Source organism: Cheilinus undulatus, linkage group 24 (genome assembly GCF_018320785.1).
Source record: "Cheilinus undulatus linkage group 24, ASM1832078v1, whole genome shotgun sequence".
Classification (NCBI taxonomy): Eukaryota; Metazoa; Chordata; class Actinopteri; order Labriformes; family Labridae; genus Cheilinus; species Cheilinus undulatus.
This window is the reverse complement of record NC_054888.1, coordinates 4686417-4709008: the sequence shown is the minus strand read 5'-3', so window position 1 is coordinate 4709008 and position 22592 is coordinate 4686417. Positions and strand designations below refer to the sequence as shown.

The following is a 22592-nucleotide window of genomic DNA, read 5'->3' as shown; positions in this document are numbered from 1 at the left end:
ATGAGTAATTCTCATTGCTCCTTTCTGCAGAATGAAAAGTGATTGAAGTGCAGTTTTACAGCTGTTTCCCCATGCCTCTGCACTGTAATCTAAATAAGGCAAAATTAGTGAATTATACAGAATGTGGTGGGATTTTTTATTTAGAACATGCTTTGCTTTAGCCAGGAATGAAATCTACGAGACTGTTTAGGTCTGACATGTTTGATGTGAAGTTTCCAGCAAATTTTGTCACTGATTATCCTCCCAGGAATTTATTTTCATTTACTCTTTCAATGACTCCTTCTGTTTGTTCAGATTTAGTGATTATTTTTGTCAGACCATATTTTTATTTTACTGAATTCTGAAGTAATAAGATCCAAAAATTTGCTGTAAACTCTCATCAGCACCTTAAATGTTTGTGTCATCAGCAAACACGATGCATTTAACTAAATTAGACACTTTACAAATATCACTGATGTATAAGAAAAATTGTTTTGGTCCCAGCTGTACTGTTGTGATACATGAACGTTGAAAATATGTAACAGGAAATGAGTTGTTTAAGCAGCACTAACCTACCAATTCAGACGAACCCCCTAAAAAATGAGTGAAGAAGAATTCAGTCTAGTATGAGTCCAATATCAGGTTCCTCTTGCTCATGACTGGTTCTAAAAATGTTGGACAGACTTCACTGTAAGTAATAGCTTTGACTGGGTGTTGCCCTATTTCTTTATCTACACATGCTGTTTCTTGACTCCCTGTCTTGGCTGTGCTCCAGCAGGCTGTGTTTTGGTGCACATTCAGAGTAAGAGACATAATTTGCTGTTGAAGTTGTCTGCAGGTGTTTTGCTGTGGTTCTTGTCGCTCTGATACGGAGGTGTGATGTCCCAGGAAAAGGGGTCGGAGGTGATGGGTCTATCTGAAGGTGCGTCTTCCTGCTCAGCCTCAGAGATCACATCAGGCTCTGTGTCATGATCACAACAGAGGACACATCTTTAAGTTTTATGATTATATAAAACATGACCTCAAATTCTGTCATCTACTCATGTAAAAAGTTTTAACCTTGTAGTGAAAGGTTGCCTATTTGGCAACTGTATTTGTACTGTATTACTGTATACTGTATTTGTTATACAGTTTTTTTTTTTTATTTTATTATTTCTGCATAATTAAATAAACTTTCTCTGACTTGATGCATCTTCTCTACCTTCATTGCTCTGTTCTTGAATCTCCTCCTGGTACAAACATATCCCATCTACTTCTCTTCCCATGATGCTCTCCTCTGAGACCAGCGGGTTCCCCAACAGAAAGTATGTTGTCATCTGGCCTTTACCTTTGACCTCAATCTGCCCACGCTCCTTTATGTCAAAGCCTGTGTCCTTTAGCTCTCTGAGGAGACAGAGGAGTGTAGAAATCACAATTCAGCAGATAACTAGAGCTTAACTTGACATTTGTGTATTTTCAGGGAAAATATTCAGGATAAAAATGCAACAAATGCTCATGGTGTTTCTTATTCTGCACAAAGCGTTCATACATGTTTCCCTCCCAGCAGAGGAGAAAGAGTTGTCCACAAAAGCAGCTGCTCCTTTGGATTATAAGGATCTTATTAAATGGAAGTGCTGGAGTTTCAAACTATCTTTCCAAAAATTACAAACAAAAGAGCCAATCAATAAACAAGCAGCTGAAGTGTTCTGCAAGAGGAAATGACTGTTTCTACAGAGAGAGCGTGGTGGATTTGAGGAGTGTTTAAATGGCTATTTCTGGTTAGAAAAAGCAAAAAGAAGCATGTTTAATGCTGAAAGACACTTCAAAGACATAATGAAAAATAAAAAGAGGGTTAAATGTGTCAAAACCAGGAGGATTTTTTAATCCTGTTCTTTAAGAGATATATTTTGGGTCTTTATTGGATAAGACCGCTTAAGAGAGACGGAAGACATGGGAGGCCTGCGGCCAGCTCATCAAGGACTGCAGCCACTGCACATCAGCACATGCTCTAACAACCAGGCCGAATGGCTCCTGACCCCTGATCTTCATTAATCCCTTCTTGTTGTTAAAAAGAGAGAAAGGACCCAGAAAAAGCTGAAAATGATGCATACTCCAACAATCCCTCTCTTAAATTGTAAGACCACAAAAATACTTACAAAAACTGAAGCATCAGCTCTCAGAAATCACCCTTTGGGTTGTTTGTTAGCATACAGACCACAACAAACACATTTCAACAGGTGGTCAACGCGGAGGAAGACGAGTTTCAAAACACGTTGCAAAAGAGCAAAAACTGCCATGAAGGTATCAACTAAGTGTTGTAAATGTCCAAAAACAGCATCATTCTCTTTAAGAAAAGCCCCATCCCTTCAAGGATCCTCTCTATTCTGTTAGAATAACAATCTGAGTCAGGGGAAAAAAAAAAAAAAATTTATGTTAATTAATTTTTAAAAAAAAAATTATGTCCAAGATTTAAAAGAAATTCTGTAAGAGTTCCTAACTGTGCTGAAGGTCTCACCTGTATGCAGATCCACTGAGGTGGATGTGGTCAGGGACCCCATGACTCTCCATCCTGGAGGCGGTGTTAACGGTGTCTCCAAACAGACAGTAGCGAGGCATCTTCTCCCCAACCACGCCCGCTAACACAGAACCAGTGTGCAGGCCCACACGGATCTGAAACACAAGCACTCATAATGTAAGTGTGTACAAATAAAGGTGCTTTTCGACCACAGGGACTGGGTCTACAATTAGCTCAGGGCTTGAATAAGCATGATCAGGATAACTAAACACAATCTGATAAGATAAGAGTTATATCTCACAACTATTATTGGCGGTGTGTCTGTCTGTCGATTTGCATGCCACATTGTTGCTCTAGTTGTCTTTGATAGGTCTCAGAAAACATCTTGGGTGTACTGATTCAAAACTAATGGCTGTCCCCCATTATGTCAATTCTCCATGTATAACACACGCTCACTCCGCCACGATGCCAAAGAGGGGACAGCCTTTGCTCTCTAACAAACACGGAAACTACACCGGGCTCCTGAGTCTAGTTTTTCTTTATAACTGAGAGAAAGTGACAGAGCTAGAAACATTTTTGTTGAAACACGCCCACAGGGAAACGTATTTGGGGTGTGATAATTATAATCTGAATATTTAACATGGCTTGTCGGTATCTGTGTGCGTGTGGGCGGGGTGGATGGCATGTGCTGCAGGAGTGGGTGGGATTAAGAGAAGCATCCTACACAGGGCTCTAGTATAATTCACTATAGAGACTGTGGCCCAATCCCAATGTTCACACTCACACATCCACTGACTTTGAGGCGCTCTTGTTTTTATCTTTGTTTTAAGCTCTACGGGATGCCTACCTTCAACAAAAAAACAAAGGGCTGTCCCATTCTGGTTTCTACCACTTCAAGCCCTTGCAGCCTCATGCACTCAGTCATTTTCCAGGTGCAGTCAGCTCAGTCAATGAGGGCTCAGGGTTTAGAGAGGAGTTTGAAATTCAGCCTGTGTCTGTCCCCCAACCTAGATCCTTCATTACAATAAATAAAAATTCTAAAAAGGTGTAAATTGCAAAAAAATCGAATTGAAATCAAAACTAAAAATACAGCTTTAGCAAAAAATCAGACAATTGCATTTGGTCTGTCAAACGTCAGAAGATTTGGATCAAAATCTTAATTTTCTGAAAATCTGAAAGTGCACAGGAATATTGATTTACAACTGTCAGGATGCATGATTAGGATAGTTTTCCTGGGAATAAAGCCCTGGTCCAAAGACAGACAACGGTGGACCACAGGATCCATTTAGTTCCTTTAGGAGAAGTTCCTAAAACTAAAAGTTATGGGTAATAAAGATGCATGATATGTTTGTGTCTCTTAATTAGGAATGGAAGGAAAAACTATAATTAAAAGCCGTTTCTCTTCCTTTAAAATGTCTGTCTTTTTAAAATGGAAACAAACTCCTTAAATTCTAATTTTCTCTTAGTCTCACATCCATCTGTAGACCACGCTCAGAGAAAGCATATCTAGAACTTCTCTGTTAGCAAGAAACGTTTAGCAAAGACATAGTGGAGAGGAAACCTTGAGTCATGATGAAGCTGTGCTGGAGAGATGAACAAGGATAGAAGAAGGTACGGACAGGTTTTTAATCTTCTCACCTGGATGGGATTTCCAGTCATGGGGTTAATGACCTCTCTAGCTGCGATCCTCATACCCAGAGCAAAGTTAGCCACTCGATGAGCGTGAGTTTTTGTTGGAACAGGAACGCCACCCACCACCATGTACGCATCACCAATCGTCTCTACCTTTAGGAAACAGACAAGAAGGCAATCTAGACCATGTATTTACATTTCTACTGCAGCTTTTGTAATAGGGTTTAATACTTAATCTATAATAGTTCATCTATAAAGATAAAACCTAGATATAGTATAAAATCCCTTGATAGACGCCCAGTCAGAAATTTGGAAAATAGTCAGAGAAGAGTATAAACTCGATGACAGAATTTTATTTCTAAACTCAGTAAGATTCTTATGAAAAATAAATTAAACACAACAGAATGTCAAACACAAATGGGAGAAATTGAAAGCTGGTCAAATATGTGGATTATTTTATGGGAATTTTAGATTCTCATATGTGGCAGGAATTTGGTTGAAAGTGCTTCATTTGGTTTTTGTAGCTCCAAAATAGAGAGCACATTTTGCAGGAGGGGGCAGGGAATCCCCTGTGATAAAATCCTTTTGATTAGAGTTTTAAAAGGATTATATTAAAGTAGACGTACCCCTGCAGGTTACCACATTATTTTTTAGGAAACGTAGATTTTTAGATAAGAAGCAGGGATGAATAAATGTCTGCCATTATGACCTCTGCCTGTAAAAAAAATTAAAATTAAAATAAAAAAAAACCCAACTGCTAGATGGTGGTTGCTTCCTGAACCCCCCACAATAAAGGAGTGGACTGATACTGTAAATTATATTTTTGTTATGGTGAGGATTACTTTTTGTTTACATTTGCAGAAAGATGTTTTTGTTCAACTTTAGACCAACTGGGTCAAAGATGTTAAACCCATTCAGGTTTTGTGGAGGTGACCATCCAAGGATCTTGTGGTTCCATCTAATCTTTGCAAACATTGTTATTGTAGTTTTGATGTTCTTCCCCCTCTTAAGTCTATTTATGATGTGTTTTTGGCTCACCATGTGTGCCCACTTTACTTCCAAAAATCTGTGAAGTCAGCACTCAAAAATGTCCTTTTAAGTTATTTTAAGGAAAGGCAATGACCACAACAGACTCGTGGCCGTCTTCAGCGTTCAACGCTCCTCTGTTTGTCCTCTTTTTTGTCTTGCACCACAATAAACTTACTGTTGGAGTGTGGGTCCTTTAAAGGCACATTTTTCCTCTCCTATGCTGTACTTACTTCTTAATACTTAAAAAAAAAAAGGCTAAAAAGCAGAGGCAGCTCAGTTACTTTTCATGTAGACGCTCTGTATGATGTCTTACTTTCAGAATTGAAAAAAAAAAAAAAAAAAAAAAGAAAAGATAAAACCTGTTTTATTTTAATGTTAAATAACTCTGAAAAAGAACTAAGGCTAAAAAATGTATGATAAATAAGGTACATGCAGCAGACTCAGTAGACTGGTCCAGTCCATGCGTGTGTCATGGGGGTTTCGGCCAGAAGAATACCTGCACAGATTGGGGCATGAACCGGGTGCAGGTCTGGAGGATGGATAGCCATCAGGAAGCCAAAGCAGTACAGGACCAGGTTTGACACAGAAAAGTGCAGAAACAGCATATGCTGTCCTAACAGTCCTGACAGTCAGCCTTGTGCATGCTTATTATGGTTAATTTCAAATTGAAGAGGATTTTTTAACTGAAGCTTGAGAAGAATCCGGATTTCTAATTTACAAAGCAAACAGGGAATAAAGAAATTTCTTGCAAACATTGTAAACTAGTCGCTTAAAACACCAGAGTAGGTGAAGTTTAAGTATTGGGGGACTGTCTTTACAAAAAGGTGCACAGATAGAGGTGAAAATTGTTATTGTAATTGTCTTGTCAAACACCATTAAAGCTCTTCATAAACTCATCCTAAAATACTGGTTTTAACCTCCCAAGCTTTAGTAGTTCAGCTCTGTGGTAGTGCGGTGAATACCTCTGTGGCATGTGGGAGAATACCTTGTAGATGTTGTGCACGTTGGTGAGTCGGTCGAACTTGGAGTACATAGAGTTGAGCATGTGGACGATGAGAATCGGCTCACAGGCGGCGCAGATGTTTGTGAAGGTGACGACATCACTGAAGAGAACTGTGCACACCTCAAACTCACCTGAAAGACGCCCATCATATATTTGATTCAAGGATCTTACTTAAACTTTACTAAAGCTGATTGTAGAGACAGAAAGCTGATTTTATAAACCAACTGACCCGCCTTCACGCTTTTCCCGTCTTTCAGCTGATTGGCAATGTGTCGCGGCAGCATGGAATACAGAAGAGTCTCCGTTTTCTCTTTCTCTGCCTCCAGGTGACGAGACAAAACCCTCAGCTCCTCCTAAAGACACAAACAATAGGAAAACTGACCTAGAATTGTAAACATTGTATCGTATATATTTAGGATTTTTTTCAAGCATTAAAGGGGACATATTTTACCCTTTCAAGACAAGTTCATATCAGTCTGAGAGGTCCCCAAAACATGCCTGTGAAGTCTGTTGCTGAAAAAAAAACTCCAGTATTGGATTTCTGCATGTCTAAAAACCCCTCTGTTTCAGTCCTTGCTCAGAATGAGCTGTTTCTGTGTCTGTGGCTTTAAATGTTACACAGCTGTCTGACTCCGCCCCTCTGAGGAAATGGATGTGTTGAAGTACAGAATTTATACATGAAAAGTGGGGCAAGCCATTTTTCTGTTTACATTTTTACATTTCTTATACAGTCAGACAGTTATTCTGATGACCACTCAATCATCACAGAGGGTCTGAAAATAGAACGTCTATTTAACATGCAGTGTAAAATATCATGCACTGTCCCACTCTGTAAGATAACTCACTGTGGGAAAAAAGTCACCTCAAATGTGCATTTGCACTCATTAATCTCTCATCTGTACTCAGATGCAGCAAGTACAAAGTCTAGTCACTAAAATGTTGTAAGGAGGCTCTCTGTGGTAAAAGTAGGGCTGGGCAATTAATTGCAAATTAGATGAAATTGCAATATGACCTGCTGCAATTTTGAGATCACAGACAGTGCAATATTTCCTTAACATGTGTCAAAATACCACTTTGATACATTTTTTTTGCAGCAGAGATTTTCTGCTCTACACATTATGCATACATTTAAGTGTCTTTTTATAAGAATGGTTTGCAAAAATCCTACTTTTGTTGATCATGTATATGATTTTCTTAATCAAAATGAGATTTATATGAAAACATTATTATTCCTTTCAGTAAAGCAATTGATATCAAATTTGCAATATGAGCTAAATCCCAATTAGATATTTTTTAAAAATCCTTCAACACCTAGTTTAATATATTTAAAATTGTGCTGGTTATAATTTAAAATGATTTATTGCAGCGATACTCAACGCATGGCTCTTGAGCCACATGTGGCTCTTTTGTGATGATTCGTGGCTTTTATGTCTTTATTTGAAATATTTTTCCACCAGAAAAACAACAAATGAGTGGTGAGAATTGATTAAAAAATAAGTTATAGGCTGAAAAAATGAGTAACCAACATTGGCAAAACTGGAAAAAATTAGAAAAAGTGGCATTCAATGGCAAAAGGCAGCTTAAATGTACAAGAAGGGGCAAAAAATGGCAAAAAGGGGGAAAAATTGAAAATAGTGAAAAGCAAGATAAACGAGGCAAAAACTGGAGAAAAATGGCAAAAATTGATAACAAAAAACAAGCTACAGGTGGCAAAATTAGTCAAAACACTAAAAATGTGGCAAAATGAGTGAAAAAAGACTGAAAAGAACAAAAGTGGCAATATAGTCAAAAAAGGGCAAAAAATTTGTGAAAATTGGCAAAAATGGGGAGAACAAGTGGCAACATTGATTACAAAATGAGTTGCAGGTACCAAAATGTTCGAAAAAACTGTAAAAATGAGGCATAAGATGAGTGAACAGATACTCAAACACACAAAAGTGGCAAAAATGGGTAAAAAAGTGGCATTCAAAGGAGAAGGCAGCTTAAATGGGTGAGAAGGGGCAAAACATGGCAAAAAAGTAGAAAAAATTGTAAATAGCAAAAACCAGGAAAAAATTGAAAATAAAGGTGAAAAGGAGCAAAAGAATTGGCAAACTTGGGCTTAAAAAAGATGTAGAAAAAGATTAAAAGTGTCCAAAAAGGGGAAATTGCAAATAAGGTCAATGGAAATATACAAAAATAAACTAAAGGTTGATGATTTAAGCCAAGAGTACAAGAGCTGGAAACAAACTGATTAATTTTACTTTCAATGTATAATTTCTAAAGTTAAAGTTAAAGTTGATCTTTTTAAGGATTTCTCGGGGAAAAATATTACAAATAAAGAAATTAAAGAGCCACAAATCATCACAAAAGAGCCACATGTGACTCTAGAGCCACGTGTTGAGTAATGCTGGCTTTGACGTTCTTTCCTCAATGTAAAAATCTGTACTCTTGTTTTTACCCAGCTGTTTCTTTAAGCCAGTTCTGTGGGAGTTATTCAGAGATATGTACACAGCTGAGATTTATTCAGACTTTTGTCTGCAAACTTTAAAGCCAAAGAGCTACTGTGATTTTTTTTACTTTTGCACTGAAGTTGTGACTCTTGCACATCTCCTCAACCCTTTAGCTAAGTCCCCCTTTACTTTTGTTAACATTTATTCAGCAGTGGTCATCAACATCAATGTAGACATAAAGTTAAATGGGGAAAATGGTACATATCAATGAAAGCAAAGTCTGATCATGCAGTAAATACATCCCAAAATCCATAAAATTTATGCTGTTTTTTAAGAAAAGGCATTGTGAACAGAAACTTGAAGTTGCTTCCAAATGTTTAACCTATAGTGTACTTTTTCAGTTTATTCATTTTTCATATTCCTGCACACCGAGACCAAAGTAAATTGAGTAAAATTCCTTGTTGTGTAAGCATACTTGGCCATCTTTTTAAAGATGACAGAGCTAGTAATATAGCCCAATTTCAACCGCAGGGATTTAAGACAATATCTGATTCTTTTATTTGCAAGAGCCTGTTTTCCTACTTTCTTCCTCTCCAGCTGGTTGGTGAGCTCCATCTCAGCCAGGCGCTGCTGGTTCAGGAGGACGAGGTCTCTGGTGGCATCGTGCTGAGCCAGGTCAGAGAGGTGGAGGCCGACGTCCTGCAGCTCCTGGAGGCTCCGCAGCTTTGGAGAACAGAGGTAGAGCATGCAGCCGAGAGACTCCATCCACACCATCTGACCTGAGGATTACATAAACACTGGTTATCCTTCAGAAAGCAAAGGTTTGAAAATGCTTTTTTAAATCAGAGCTCACCTCTTAGTTTGAGCGTGGTATGGTTGATTCTGTGGATCTTCATCACAAACTGACTGTTGATGAATTTTCTGATGCTTTCGATGGTAAAAGTCACCTGGAGGACAGATACAGTGGCTGAAAATGAAGCTTTAAAAGATGTATTCTTTGTCATGGCTCTGCCGTCATCTTTATTTACCTGAGGGTGTATCAAGGTGAAATATTGGTCCAGTGTTGCATCTCTGGCCTGTAGACCTGGAATAAACTTCTGGATGTTCACACCGGTCTGCCTCACCTTCAGCTTAAACACAGACCAAGAGGCAAAGAAGATACAGAGAGTGACAGTGGAAAAAAAAAATTAACTGAATCCTAAAGAATTTAATTTTATCATTTTTATGGGTTCTTACATGTTCATCGAAGACAATGTGGAAAGGAAAAGCATTGCAGAAAGTTTTTTCTTCCATCCACAGTTTCTTAGGATAACATGGACTTAAGGTGCACTGAAGACGTCCTGAGAAGTAAATAAAACACACTGTATCCATTAATATCTTAAAGAAGTCAAACAATATATAATTTTATCATACTATAATATCAGATTAGCCTACATTGGCAGTAGAATTTGGTGTGCCAGTGCAGTTAGTTACCATGCCCCAGTCCAAGGTCAAATTCAAGCACTTTTCAGCACTTTTAAGGTGTTTTTTTTTCTAGCTTTTCCAGCACCTGACAGTGGTGGCAAGTGGCAACTCTGAATTTATAAAAAAAAACAAGGGCTGTAAATGTTTAATCGCAGTTATCTTAGTGTTTCAGGGGTTAATGAAGAGCATTGCCCTGGCCATGGAGCTGCTGGTGTCCTTTTACAGATGCTCCATTGAAAGTGTGCTGGCATACTGCATCCCAGTGTGGTTTTCCAGCTGCACTGCTCAGGAGAAGACAGCTCTCCAGAGGGTCATCAACACAGCACAGAAAATCACTGGCAGTGCTCTCCTCTCCTTAGAGGAGCTGTTCAGGTCTTGCTACCACAGGAAGGCCATGGGCATCCTGAAGAACTCACCCCACCCAGAACATCACCTGTTCCAACTGCTACACTCAGCAAGACAGTTCAGGATAATAAGAGCCAAAACTAACAGACTGAAAAACAGGACATATCCCAGAGCAGTTTCAATAAAAAATGATAACTGCACCGAATGGAACTGCGTACAATTTCGTTGTACCTGTGTACAATGACAATAAATGATTCTGATTCTGATTCTGATAATCACGATTAATCTTATCCTCTTAAGCACATTTTAAAATCCCACTATTTTACATTTTTAACTAGTTTTGTGACATTTTGGAATGTTTTACTGTTCTGAACTAAGGGTATTTAACTTCCTGTTTGGATACAGTCAGCTTTAACATGAACTTAACCACAGAAAAAATAACTTGTTAAGGAGCTTAAAGGAAATAAGTAATCAGTGACAAGGTAAATAACACAAGATGAAGATGACCTTTGGCCTGTCCACTGAGCCTTCTGTGAGGTTTTTAAAGTGAAACGAGACTTAAAGGAGCAGTGGTGGACTTATTTGACATCACTGTGGCTGCAGACTGATGTGGATTAACCAAAGTAATTTCAGCCAGTGATCTCATGTTGTAGTTTGTTTAAGCATTAATTATGCAACATAACATGTTTGGCGTCAGGCTCCGACTTAATGACTCCTGGCAGATTTTTACATACAGAATTTGAGGAGTTCTAAGATAACAGCCAACAGGTGGATGCTGGGGTGAAAGGGAGAGCACAGTGATTTACAGGGCAGCTTAAATTCTGCAGCTTAAATAGCCCACTAATTTAGGAGGACGTGAGACATGTGATTTGATGCATGCCAGATGTGAATCATTGCGCTCCAGATTATCGACAGAAATAACTAGCCAGCTTCATTTCATTCAAAAGTGAAGGCACTAATTGTGGACATTAGTTAATGCCGATTAATGTGATTAATCATGACAGCTCTGATGACTTCTTTACATTAAACTGCCCCTACAGCTTAGCCCCACCTCTACTTTTGGTACATTTACATTTAGGAGTAGGGTGTCCTATTATTTGTTGGAATGGAGGGGTAGGGTGAATTGCATGGCCCTTCAAAAGAAGACAGGTCAAAGGTCAACATTTTTCCGTCCATTCACACTGTGTCAATAGTGAGGGCCAAATATTTTATCCAGGGCAGCTATTTTTAATTTCGTTTCAGCCTTTCGATTAAAAAGCCATTTAGTTTCAGTCACATTTGAGTTAATCTTGAGTTAGTTTATTTTAAGTTGATGGAAACTCAAAAACATTTTAGTCCAGCTTGAGTCAAGGAAAAATCTTTATATTTTAGTCTTATAGTCAAAACATTTATTCCCTTTGTATAAATCAGCCACAATGTAAAACTAATATATAAATGTGCAACACCCATAGCAATGCACTATCAATACTGTAATTAGGGTCCTTGTGCAAGGACCCTACTGTATCTGAAGGAATTCTTATCATTATTCTTTTACTCCACAAATAACTGCCTTTTTGGGGGCTTACCATGCTCCAAAACTCACCAAATTCCACGGCTTGTGAGACCCTGGTGAAAAACTGACTTTTTTTTTGCATATTGTGTCCTCATTCTTACAAGATTGGTTCAATCTTCCTCAAAGTTTTTCTGGAACAGTCCTAACATGTTGGGGATTATGCCAATCCAGGCCTCGTGGACCTGGCTCGAACCCTGTTGCCATGGCGATGCCTCAAATGTAAAAAAACAGGAGGTAGTGTTTTCATTGCCTATCAGCTTTGTACAATCACCAAATTTCATATGCATGACCCTTGTTGGTCACTCATTCCAACCATGTGATTTTTATTAGGGGGCGTGGCCTATTTACAAATATGATAATGGCTTTTATTTCGACAGTAAAGAAAAAGAAGTGTGGTGCTCAATACTGATGAGCTTTTGATGTCAATAAGCCCTTTGATTTAGCCTCTTTGTTATGTACTGTTTGCATTAAATAAATCATGGTTTCCTCCCTCTTATTTAAGAGTATTTGTGGTATGCAGAAGCCTTTTAGTGTATTTACCATCAGTGATCTCTCCAGTGCTTTTAACCATTTCGGTGCATGCTGTTGTCTCAGTGCTTGATTCAGACTGACTTAAACACGAAGATTTGCTTTCCTGGTTGACCAAAAACACGACGTGCTCCTTCTTCCCCGTCCGCTCGTCTTCCTCTGATTGGTTAAGAACCTCCAAGGTCACTTTAGTGTCAAAGAGTTCTCTGGCAACTGCCTCCATGATCCCTGCAAAACAGAAAGAGAGCAGTCAAAACCGGCCTCTAGCACCTGTGTTTGCAATATTAGAAAATCGGTCAATATTAGTAGATTAGTAAGGGGGAGAATATGAATGTTTTTACCAGGTACGATGTGGTAGAGGCCCTTCCTGTCTGAGTAATAGTGGAGCAGCATCTTCCCATCATCGGTCACCTCCACTCTGAAAGATGGGGCGTTCATTTTCTTCAAAAACAGGAAGTAAGATTAAAGTTAATTTTAAAAAGTTAAAGAAATAGAAATAATGATTCCAATGACTTTACCTTACCTCGTAAGACAGAGCCAGATAACTGTGCAGAGCGTCCAGGTTTCCGATGAACTCCATGAGGTTTCCTCCCAGAGTCCTCAGCATGGCGTCGTAGCCCGCTTGTTTACAGAAAACAAAGAAATGTTCTCCAAAAAGCTTCAGAAAGACATCAGCAGAGATATCTGAAACATAAGGACAGGACTTTACAGACAATATAAATAAAAGGGGGATTTAAGGGGAGATTTAGAAACCAGGGCCAGAATTAAACTGAATTTTTGGGGTCAAATGACTACAAAAACTGTAGAATTGTAACAAATGATCAAACGTATCAAATAACTAATGTGCTATCTAAACTAATGAGCTATCAGTCATGTCTGGAATTTATGGATGAGTGAATGTGATTGTGGTGAAATGTGCATCAAACAAAACTAATGGATGAGATGTCAGCAGCAGCCTGAGCTGAGAGAGAATGAGAATCTCTAACAGACTGGCCTATCTGCCTTTCTGATGCCCTGCTCAGGTGAGCAGCAATCAGCTGACGACTCCCCAACAGCCCAACCTAAACTCCTGAAAGAGGGGAAACACAGCTGAGAACAATGCATGGAGGAAATCAGGCAGAGTGGAAACTGAACAGAAGGTCACAGCTTTAGATTTAGCTTTGTATTCTGTGCAATGCATGCGTACAGATGATTTTATTGTTGTATGCATGTTTCAGGTGTACACGTGTCAATGTACCTTTTGCCTGCAAAGAATGTTGTAGTATATACAGTGCTTAACAAATTTATTAGACCACCTGTCATATTTGTCTCAGAGACCATCCAGCATCATGAAGTGCTTTAATGCGGACTCTTTCATTTTCAGTGAGCTCTCCACGTTTTACCATTTTGAACAGGAACGAGGGATTTTAAACTGAATTCACCCAAATTTGAGCCGGCTCACTGGGATTCTCTGAGAAGTCAGAAATTAATCAAGCATAACATTCAACCACTAAAACTATTTTTTCTGTTCAGGAATGCAAGTAAATAACTATAATTTGACATATTAATCAAGAAATAATAATGTGCTTTACTATTTTTTCAGATTTTTTGTAAATCAGTAAATCTGAAAATTCATGGATAACAATAATAATTATATCTAACATTAAAAATATCATTTGGGTTAAAGAGCTTCTACATATTGGTTTATTAACCATTGCAGAAACATAACAAATGATTTTGGTAATTACTAATACTGTTAATTTAGGGCAGCTGTGGCATAAACCTTACTTTGGTTAGGGTCAGGGTAGTCTAATAAATTTGTTAAGCACTGTACCTACTGTCCCTTATTTAATTCTTTATTTAGCTTTTATTTAGTTATGTTGTTAAAATTCTATTGTATTTTTATTCCTACCATATTACTCCTATGTTGTGTTGCTGCAATGCCAGCATTTCCCCTCTGGGGGTCGGGTCAGGTCAGGTCAGATTGAGTCAGGTCTGCTCAGCTTAGCCCATTTTCAATGGGCATAAATGCGGCTGGAACAGGTGCATCCCAAATTTTTCAACATTAACATTTTAATATAACAATATAGTCATTATGGCCTTTAGAAAAATGTTCTTTTGGGGAGGTGGGGTAGTGCACTATAGGCCCCTGTGGCGCGGCCTAAGCTTTTGTCCTTAATGGCATTTTGTCCCCCTTACATTACTTTTACTTTTATACTTTAAGTAGTTTTGAAACCAGTACTTTTACACTTTTACTTAAGTAAGAAGCTTGAGTTGATACTTCAACTTCAAAAGAAGTCTTTTTAAACCCCAGTACCTATACTTCTACCTGAGTAATGAATGTGAATACTTCTGACACCTCTGCCTTACACTCATCCTACCCCTCACATAGTTTGTCCATGTCTTATGTGTTCTTGTAAAGCGTCCTTGGGTTTCTTGAAAGAAAACAAGAAATTATTATTATTGTTATTAGTTATTATTATTATCATCATGTATATTAGCAGTTTTGCTAACTCAAGTGTTAACAGTGTCCCAGATGAAATCCAGCACCTTAAACCCAATGGGATAAATATCATGAAGTACAGTCTTTAATGAAGAAAACAATTAGTGCAGAAATTAAAGTTTAAAGTGCCAAAATATTTTGTTTACTAGAAACAGGTTTTTGTTCCACCCCATAGCAGCTGATAAACATGTTGTTCTTTTTAAGCTTAATCCCATGTGATGCACAATTTTAAAGAAAAAAAATGCACTTTTTAGTAAAATGATAACTAAAGTAACATGGCATAATCAGCCAAGTCACTTACTGCAATTAAAATGTAAAAAGTAAATCAAATCTTAACTTTACCAGAAAAACACTAGCAACAGCTGTACTGTGTGCTTACCAAACTAACTAATATAAAATAAAATTAAGGATTTAATCATCTTAGACAGCAGCTTACTGACTGACATGTATACCCAAGCCTGAAGAGAGTAAAATATGACTGGAGAAGACTTACATAATGGTCACTCTAAGTCTTAGATTGTTTTTCAAACATCAAATTTGAATAGAGGAGAAGCCTGTAGGAATTAATCATTCATTGTCTGATCCATTTGGGTCTCCACCTTGATAAGTATCCCTTAAAAACTAAAACAAATAAAACCTAATATGAAATTTAAAACAAAAAAGTAAAAATCAAAAAAAAACAAAAACAAAAAAAACTAATGAACAATCATATAACCCTGAAAAACTATAACCCTGCAGATCAGAAAGTAAAGGTTGAACAGTTTACTCAGCAGGGGCTATAAAAAGCTCTGTAAACAACATGTTAATTATTAATTATAACATGTACTGCATGTACATCATAGCTGGCAAACACATGTATAGATTATGAAACTGTGGCCCCTGGGCACTGATGTATAAAACATAATAAGAGTTGTTTATTCAGGGCATGTCGACGGGGTGCAGAGGGCTTCCCAAAGGTCTGACTATCTATTCTCTGCTCACATTTGGGAATTAGCTGTAATTGAATATTTGCCAAAGCAGTGGTAAACAAACATGTGAGCACGGGGAGGCTGGGAACAAAATTACAACTGATGTCTTACAGGAGGGTTCTGGTGTTTTTAAACCTGGACTTTATGTTTACATCATTTACATGATGATTAGTTACAAAATGTTCAGAAATCAACCCAATTTCCCTGGCAGCCAATAAACAGGCTTTAACAACAGCTGGTAAAAATACAGTTATTGCCAACTTAAGGCTCCAACTGTCATTAAAAATGTCTGGTGACATATTTAGGGAACCAGAAATATCCAGAGCATCGTTTTAATAAAGCTCCACTGCCGACTGGAACCACCATCCAGTGGCTCTGCCTCCATGAGGCAGACGGTTCCAGGACAGTGAGGGTACAGCGCTTCTGTGGTACTGTGATTGGAAGAAGTTTTTTCTTTCATGTGTAGGGGCATGTTTTATAATAAACTTGGATAAAAGAGCTGAAGAAGGCTGAGTCCCATTTCTAACTTCTACTTTTGGAAACCCCTTGCCCCTTAAACCAGTTATAGGAGACAGTGGGGATATCTTCCACCATCTAGTCAACAGTATTTGTGTAAAAAGATGCAATGGCAATAATTGATATTTCTGCTCCAAGTGATAAAAAAAATGCTTGTTCAAAACCAAAAGGCCATACTGCACTGAACCAACATTAAATAATGATATTAGATTCATGTTGTAATTTTAGATCTTGCAGATAATTCTCAAGCCGTTCTGAGAGATTTCCTACAACACTCGGTTTGGAGCTTTCCTCTGGAGCATCTCCATTCGAAGGTCCATGTAGTCCTAGCACTGTACCCACCTCTCTTTCAACAAGACAAGGCTACTAACCTTAGACGTGAATGTGCAAATGTAGGGGTAGATTAAGTGGTAAGGGTAAGGGGTATATTGGGATTGAGCCTTAGTGTATAGGGGTTAATGATGTCTAAATAATGGCCTTTGACCTACAAAATAAGAATAATTTCACCCTCAAGTTTAAGTGTACGTGTGTGCCATACTTGACAGGAATCCCTAAATGCATTCTTGAAATATTGTGCTCAGATTTACGGTCACATTGTCCTTTGACCTCAAAATGCTGACCCTTGAGCAGGGGTGGAAAAAGTACATGACTGTTCCACTCAAGTAAAAGTAAAGTTACCCTGGTTTAAAAAACCTCAATTAAAAATAAAAGTACTGGTCTATAAATCTACTCAAGTAAAAGTAAAAAGTATTTAATTGAAAGTGTACTTGAAGTACTGAGAAGCTACTGAGGAGCGGTACAGTAAAATATGATCACTCCTTATTAGCAAAAACAACAAGAGAATAGATCTTCAACCAAGTTGTTCAGGTAAAGTCACACCTCTATAATAAAGTAAGTAAATGCACTGCAAAATTGGCATTAAAGTCATACAAAGTTAAATTCAACAAGTTAAAGATGTCTGTACTGGTCCACACTACATATAGTTAAACCACAAAGTGCTAAATATTTCACAATATGACAGAGCTGCAGTAACTCTGTGGTAAGGTGAGTCTCGTGCGCCAATGCTTGCTGATGAAGGATATGCTTATTTTGGAGTACCTGAAGTCAGAGGCAGGAGCCCTTACTAAGTGGAAAACTTCACTCATGGTGCAAACGCGTCTCACATTAAAAAAAACAACAATCCACCAGAAACACGAGCATAAGAACCCCAGCAGGGATCACTGTACAACAAGCAACATTCAAACCCATATAAAACACATCAAAACACTGCCAGAAGGCATGATGGGAGACTCTGTCCCCAGATTTGTGATGGGTGATCAATAGACTCTTTACAGAGTCAAACTAATAGAATGAAGTTAAAAATACACATTGGGAGCAAAAATCAACTCAAAAATGTTCTAACCCTAAAATATCAACACTTCAGCTGTTCGAGGATGTGATGTAGAATCTTTCTTTCTCTCTGTGCTACTGTGTAGTTGACACAGGTAGAGAAAGTACAAAAGTATTGTAGTCAGGTAAAAGTAGTGGTCTGGTTAAAACTAAGTACAAGTAAAACTGCTGATTTCAAAATGGACCGAAACAACACCTAGGTTACAGTTAGTTGAGTAATTAGTTCCTTCGCCTGCCCTTGAGTCAGAGTGGACATTTATGCAAATTTTGAAGAGAAAAACCCCAAAAAGTTCTGAGATACTGCGTATAGCATATTTCCTCTGACACAAGGCCTGATAAAAATCTGCTTTATATATACACAAGGAAAAAACTACTACACAAAAATAAGTTTCACTGATCTCCAGATCTCCAGGCACTACGTCATCTCCAGATCAGGCACTGTGTCAAGGAAAATTGCTCAAATTTTGAATCCTACCCTGAACCCAGTTCCTTCCATGGCATCCTCTTGCTCCCTCCAGACTCCAGGCAGCTTAATTTGTGGACTGTTTTACTGTTCAGGTCCCCTCTGATTATATCAGAGAAGCCTGGGCCAGGGATTTGAATATAGAAATACCCAGAGAGCTCTGGATAGAAGCACTGTCTCAGGTTCACCATTTTTCTGTCAACACACATTATAGGCTAATCCAGTTCAAAGTGATGCATAGACTGCATTACTCCAAGACAAGACTTAACCCTATCTTTCCATCAGTGTCTTCTATATGCGACAGGTGTCAGTCTGCTAAAGGCTCGCTAGCACATCTCTTTTGATTTTGCTCTGTCTTGTGTCATTTTTGGATATCAATTTTTGAGTTTCAGTCAAAGGCCTATTCCAAAGACATTCAGCCCAACCCATGCTTGGCTATCCTGGGATGCTCTACAGAGACTCTGGGACTGGCACAGGACATACACAATGCTCTTCACCTAGGAATGGTGGTTGACAAATAACTTTTTCTCCTCTCCTGGAAGTCTGCCTCACCACCAAGCTTCTCACACTGAATTAATGACTTACTGTATGTCATTTAACTGGAAAGACAACGCTTACACAAATCAAACACAAAAGACAGATTTGAGAGAATTTGGGGTCCTTTCTTGGCACTGTACCATATCAATCCAAATCCATAGAGACCTTTTCTGCTTAGAATCTTACACTTGGGTCATTTGATGTGCTGGTTTTGTCAATGTTCTGTAATGTTTTTTTGTGTGTTCTGTAGTCTCTAAACTGAAAAGTTAAAATAAAGTATCAAAAAAAAATGAAAGTTTCACAGAGACAAAATAAGATCCAGTTTAATCTTCTTTTTTTGCACATAAACACAACCAGTTTATCAAAAACTGATAAGATTTTTGATTCAGGTTAATCTGCATTTCTTTAGGTATATAAAAACGTTAAATATGACGTTAAAATTATATTAGTGCCAGATAAAAGACAGAATAAAATCTCTGAATAAGATAAAGAGAAGCAGCAAATACAGGAAGCCTTTTTGGATAAAAAGTCAAAGATTCTCTTTAACCCTTTATGACCTGCCTTAGAACAAGTCCGCCAGAGCATATCTTTACATTTTTACATGATGTAATGCCATTTTATTGAGTATTTGAATTGGCTATACATCAATACAACCCTTAGAACCTAAATTTCAGTGACATGTATGTGATAAGTCTATTGTAACAAATTAAATTGCTCAAAAGTACAAAAAAATGAAAAGAAAAAAGAAAAGCATTTTTTAAAACACATTTTCCTAAATACAGAGATGTCATAGCTGTATCCTTCAAAATTTTGATTGTAAAAAAGTTGCAAAAGATTATTTCAAACCAAAAAAATGTATATTTTGAGTATGTTTATAACTTCATTTTTGAAATACACTTATCTTTATGAACTGTGTGGCAAGAATGAATATAAAATGAAATTGTGCTCAATTTGCAAAAAGACAGCATCTTTTAAAAAAAATAAACTATCAACAGCAGTGAAATTAAGTCTCTAAGGTGCCAGATACTTTTGAGCATACATGTGTTTGCAGAAGACCATGTTGAAACAATAATAGGAAACCAGAAAACAACACGATTATAGTCCGGATTTTGTTCTATGATATTGTTTTTGATGTGTGCACTTTTTACTACATTTCTGCAAAAGAAGGAAAGATATTTCTGGAAGGATACAGTATTCTAGAACCCAATGAATGTGTGATATGTTAGTGCTCCTCCTCTGGTTTTATATGCAAAAATATTTATTGCTCTATCTCATTTGGTTACAATTCTACCTGTGGTTAAAAATAGATATGCAAATGGGAGCGCTGGCGATCCCGTAGGTTTTAATTGGTTAACCCTTTAAAATTACAAAGGCTTTACTCATGGCACCATGTAAGGCAGAAAGCAACTTGTAGCTGGAATATTTAAAGGCTCTGGGCGAAAAATTACCTAAACGTGTGCATGAGAACAGTGAAGGAGAATGCCTCCACCTCCCCCTTAGACATGAATTAAGTCCCAATTGTGCTACACTAAATATATCTCATAATTAATTATTCAGCTGGTATGGAATGTGCAGGGAGAAGATGATGTCTGAAATGTACAGAGGAAAGAGGAGCACATACTGTATAATGGTTAGACAAAGACAGAAGTACTGAACTCTTACCGAGCAGCGAGCAGGCCTCCTGCACCAAGCTGACGGTCAGGACGTCGTCATAAACCGTGTATGTCATAAATGTATCCTGGACGCCTGGGAGAGAGCTGCGGAGACACACAGATTCATAAAATATCTCCATAATAACACCATGGCCGTTTCTGAGTATTATTCATACAGGTCATAGTATATTCATGTAGGAGCAGAAACCTCAGTTTGTCCCACATGTCCGGTCCAAATCTCTCCATCACCAGAGACTGGAGGCAGCTGTTGATAAACCCGTACTGCAAAAATACAGCATATTCAATATGAATTTGATATTTTGCCTTGTTGTTATTACTGTAGCCGACAGGCTCAAATTATTATTCCAACAATCATCAGACATTACAGAAACAGAGCTAAAAACAGCTTTTAATGCTTTTAGTAACAGAAACAGCTGTTCCATCACTCAGGCCAAACATTAGAAATACTGCTGTAAAATCAAGTATTGGAGTGCTGCTTCTTGCCAAAGTAAAACTCTGTATGAGGTCCTCTTAGGAGCACAGTTTACTTTGCAGTTATCACATTGGGTGCAACCCCTTTCCACTACCAACACTGGCTTTTTAAATCTCTAGAATAATAAACCTTCAATAGGAGAATTATTAATCCTCAGGCTCCTTAGACAAAATAGGATGATGCACTCACCATGTCTGCTTCTGGGTTTTTCCTGCTGAATTCTTCTCCAGTAGTGATGAAAATAAATCTCTGACTTTATCCGGCTCTCTCGCTCCTCCTGGTTTGCACTCAGATTTCTTAAGGGAATCAAAATCCCATGCTGTCTCACACCTCGGCCCACCTGCCCTTAAAACGGCTTACTGCTGATTAAAGAGGCAGAAATATGACACATAAACACATCAGAGAAATAAACAAATCCTGTAGGAAATAACACCTACATGGCTTATTTACCTAAGGCAAAGGTCTCTCATTAAACTAAAATAAATTAAAGTTGATGTTGATGTTAATATTGGAAAGTTCAGTCTACTAGCATTGGTAATGCTAAATTTACAAAGACTTAACCATTTTTACTGACATTATAGCTTTATAGAAGATTGCTTATATTCAATATGCTGACATGGTTTCACAAACCCCAATTCCAAAAATAGTTGATCACTTTTTGTAATTAAAAAAGGGATCAACAAATCCTTTATAACCTAAATTCAATTGAAATGAGTAAAAAGACAAGACATTTAATGATCAAATTGATAAAACATTTAGATTTTTAAAATATACATATATTCTGAAGTTGATGCCTGTAACACAATCCAAAAAAGTTGAGACAGGAGCATGGTTACTACTGTGTTACATCACCTTTTCTTCTAACAACACTCTATAGGTGTCTGTGGACTGAAGACACTGTTCAAGTATTCAGAGTGGAATTCTTCCTTATTCTTGCTTGATGTACATCTTAAAATGCGAGGTTCCATTGCCATATAATTTCAACGGCAGAAAAGTCTGGATAGGCCAGTCTAGGCCCTGTCCCCTTTCACTGTGAAGCCATGCTGTGGAAACTCATGCAGAAAACAGTTACAAGAAGTATGTGAACCCTTTGGGATTTCTGCATAAATTGGTCATAAAATTTGTTCTGATCTTCATCTAAGTCACAAGAACAGACAAACACAGTCTGCTTAAACTAATACCATACAAAAATTATGATATGTTTTCATGTTTTTATTAAACAAACATGTAAACATTCACAGTGCAGGGTGGAAAAAGCATGTATTTTTATAGTAGTAGTATTAGTAGTATATATAGTAGTATTTATTAGTATTAGTAGTATTGTAGTAGTAGAAGTAGTATTATATTATTATCGATCTCAGTGTGTGAGGGTGAATGGCATCTTGTCAGACGCTCTTTTGTCCTCTAATGAATCACCGTAAGGGTGTGTTCTTCACCTCTCTTATTTGTTTTGTACACAAATGAGTGTCAGAGCCATGATGGTAGCCATCAGGTCAATGAGTTTGCTGATGATTCTGTGATTGTGTCCCTTCTCAGCACAGATGATCCTGATCCCTGGTCCTGTTGTGTCTGATTTAGCTGACTGGTGCATGTCCTCCTTAACCTTGCAAAGCAGATGGATTCGCCCATTTCGC

General features: G+C 37.8%; 1 protein-coding gene across 1 annotated transcript; it reads right to left on the bottom strand.

The window, feature by feature from the left end:
- Positions 1-581: 581 nt before the first annotated feature.
- gucy1b2 (guanylate cyclase 1, soluble, beta 2) lies at positions 582-22549 on the bottom strand. Its single transcript, XM_041782365.1, has 16 exons — positions 22415-22549; positions 20674-20747; positions 20476-20570; positions 12982-13142; positions 12800-12899; positions 12471-12686; positions 9806-9909; positions 9598-9699; positions 9423-9516; positions 9152-9348; positions 6367-6490; positions 6120-6268; positions 4112-4258; positions 2474-2628; positions 1181-1362; positions 582-940 (listed from the first exon to the last, which is right to left on the bottom strand). Exons 1-16 carry the CDS (start codon positions 22547-22549, stop codon positions 777-779), a joined length of 2199 nt encoding a protein of 732 aa, XP_041638299.1. The 3' UTR covers positions 582-776.
- Between the last annotated feature and the right edge of the window lie 43 nt (positions 22550-22592).

Excerpts from the sequence above, each read along its gene's own strand:
- gucy1b2 (XM_041782365.1), bottom strand. The coding sequence starts at position 22,549 with ATGCACCAGTCAGCTAAATCAGACACAACAGGACCAGGGATCAGGATC. Across the intron at positions 9,910-12,470 it reads CACTGGAGAGATCACTGATG|GACGTCTTCAGTGCACCTTA; the intron begins GTAAATACACTA and ends TTTACTTCTCAG. Across the intron at positions 9,517-9,597 it reads TCACCTTGATACACCCTCAG|GTGACTTTTACCATCGAAAG; the intron begins GTAAATAAAGAT and ends TCTGTCCTCCAG.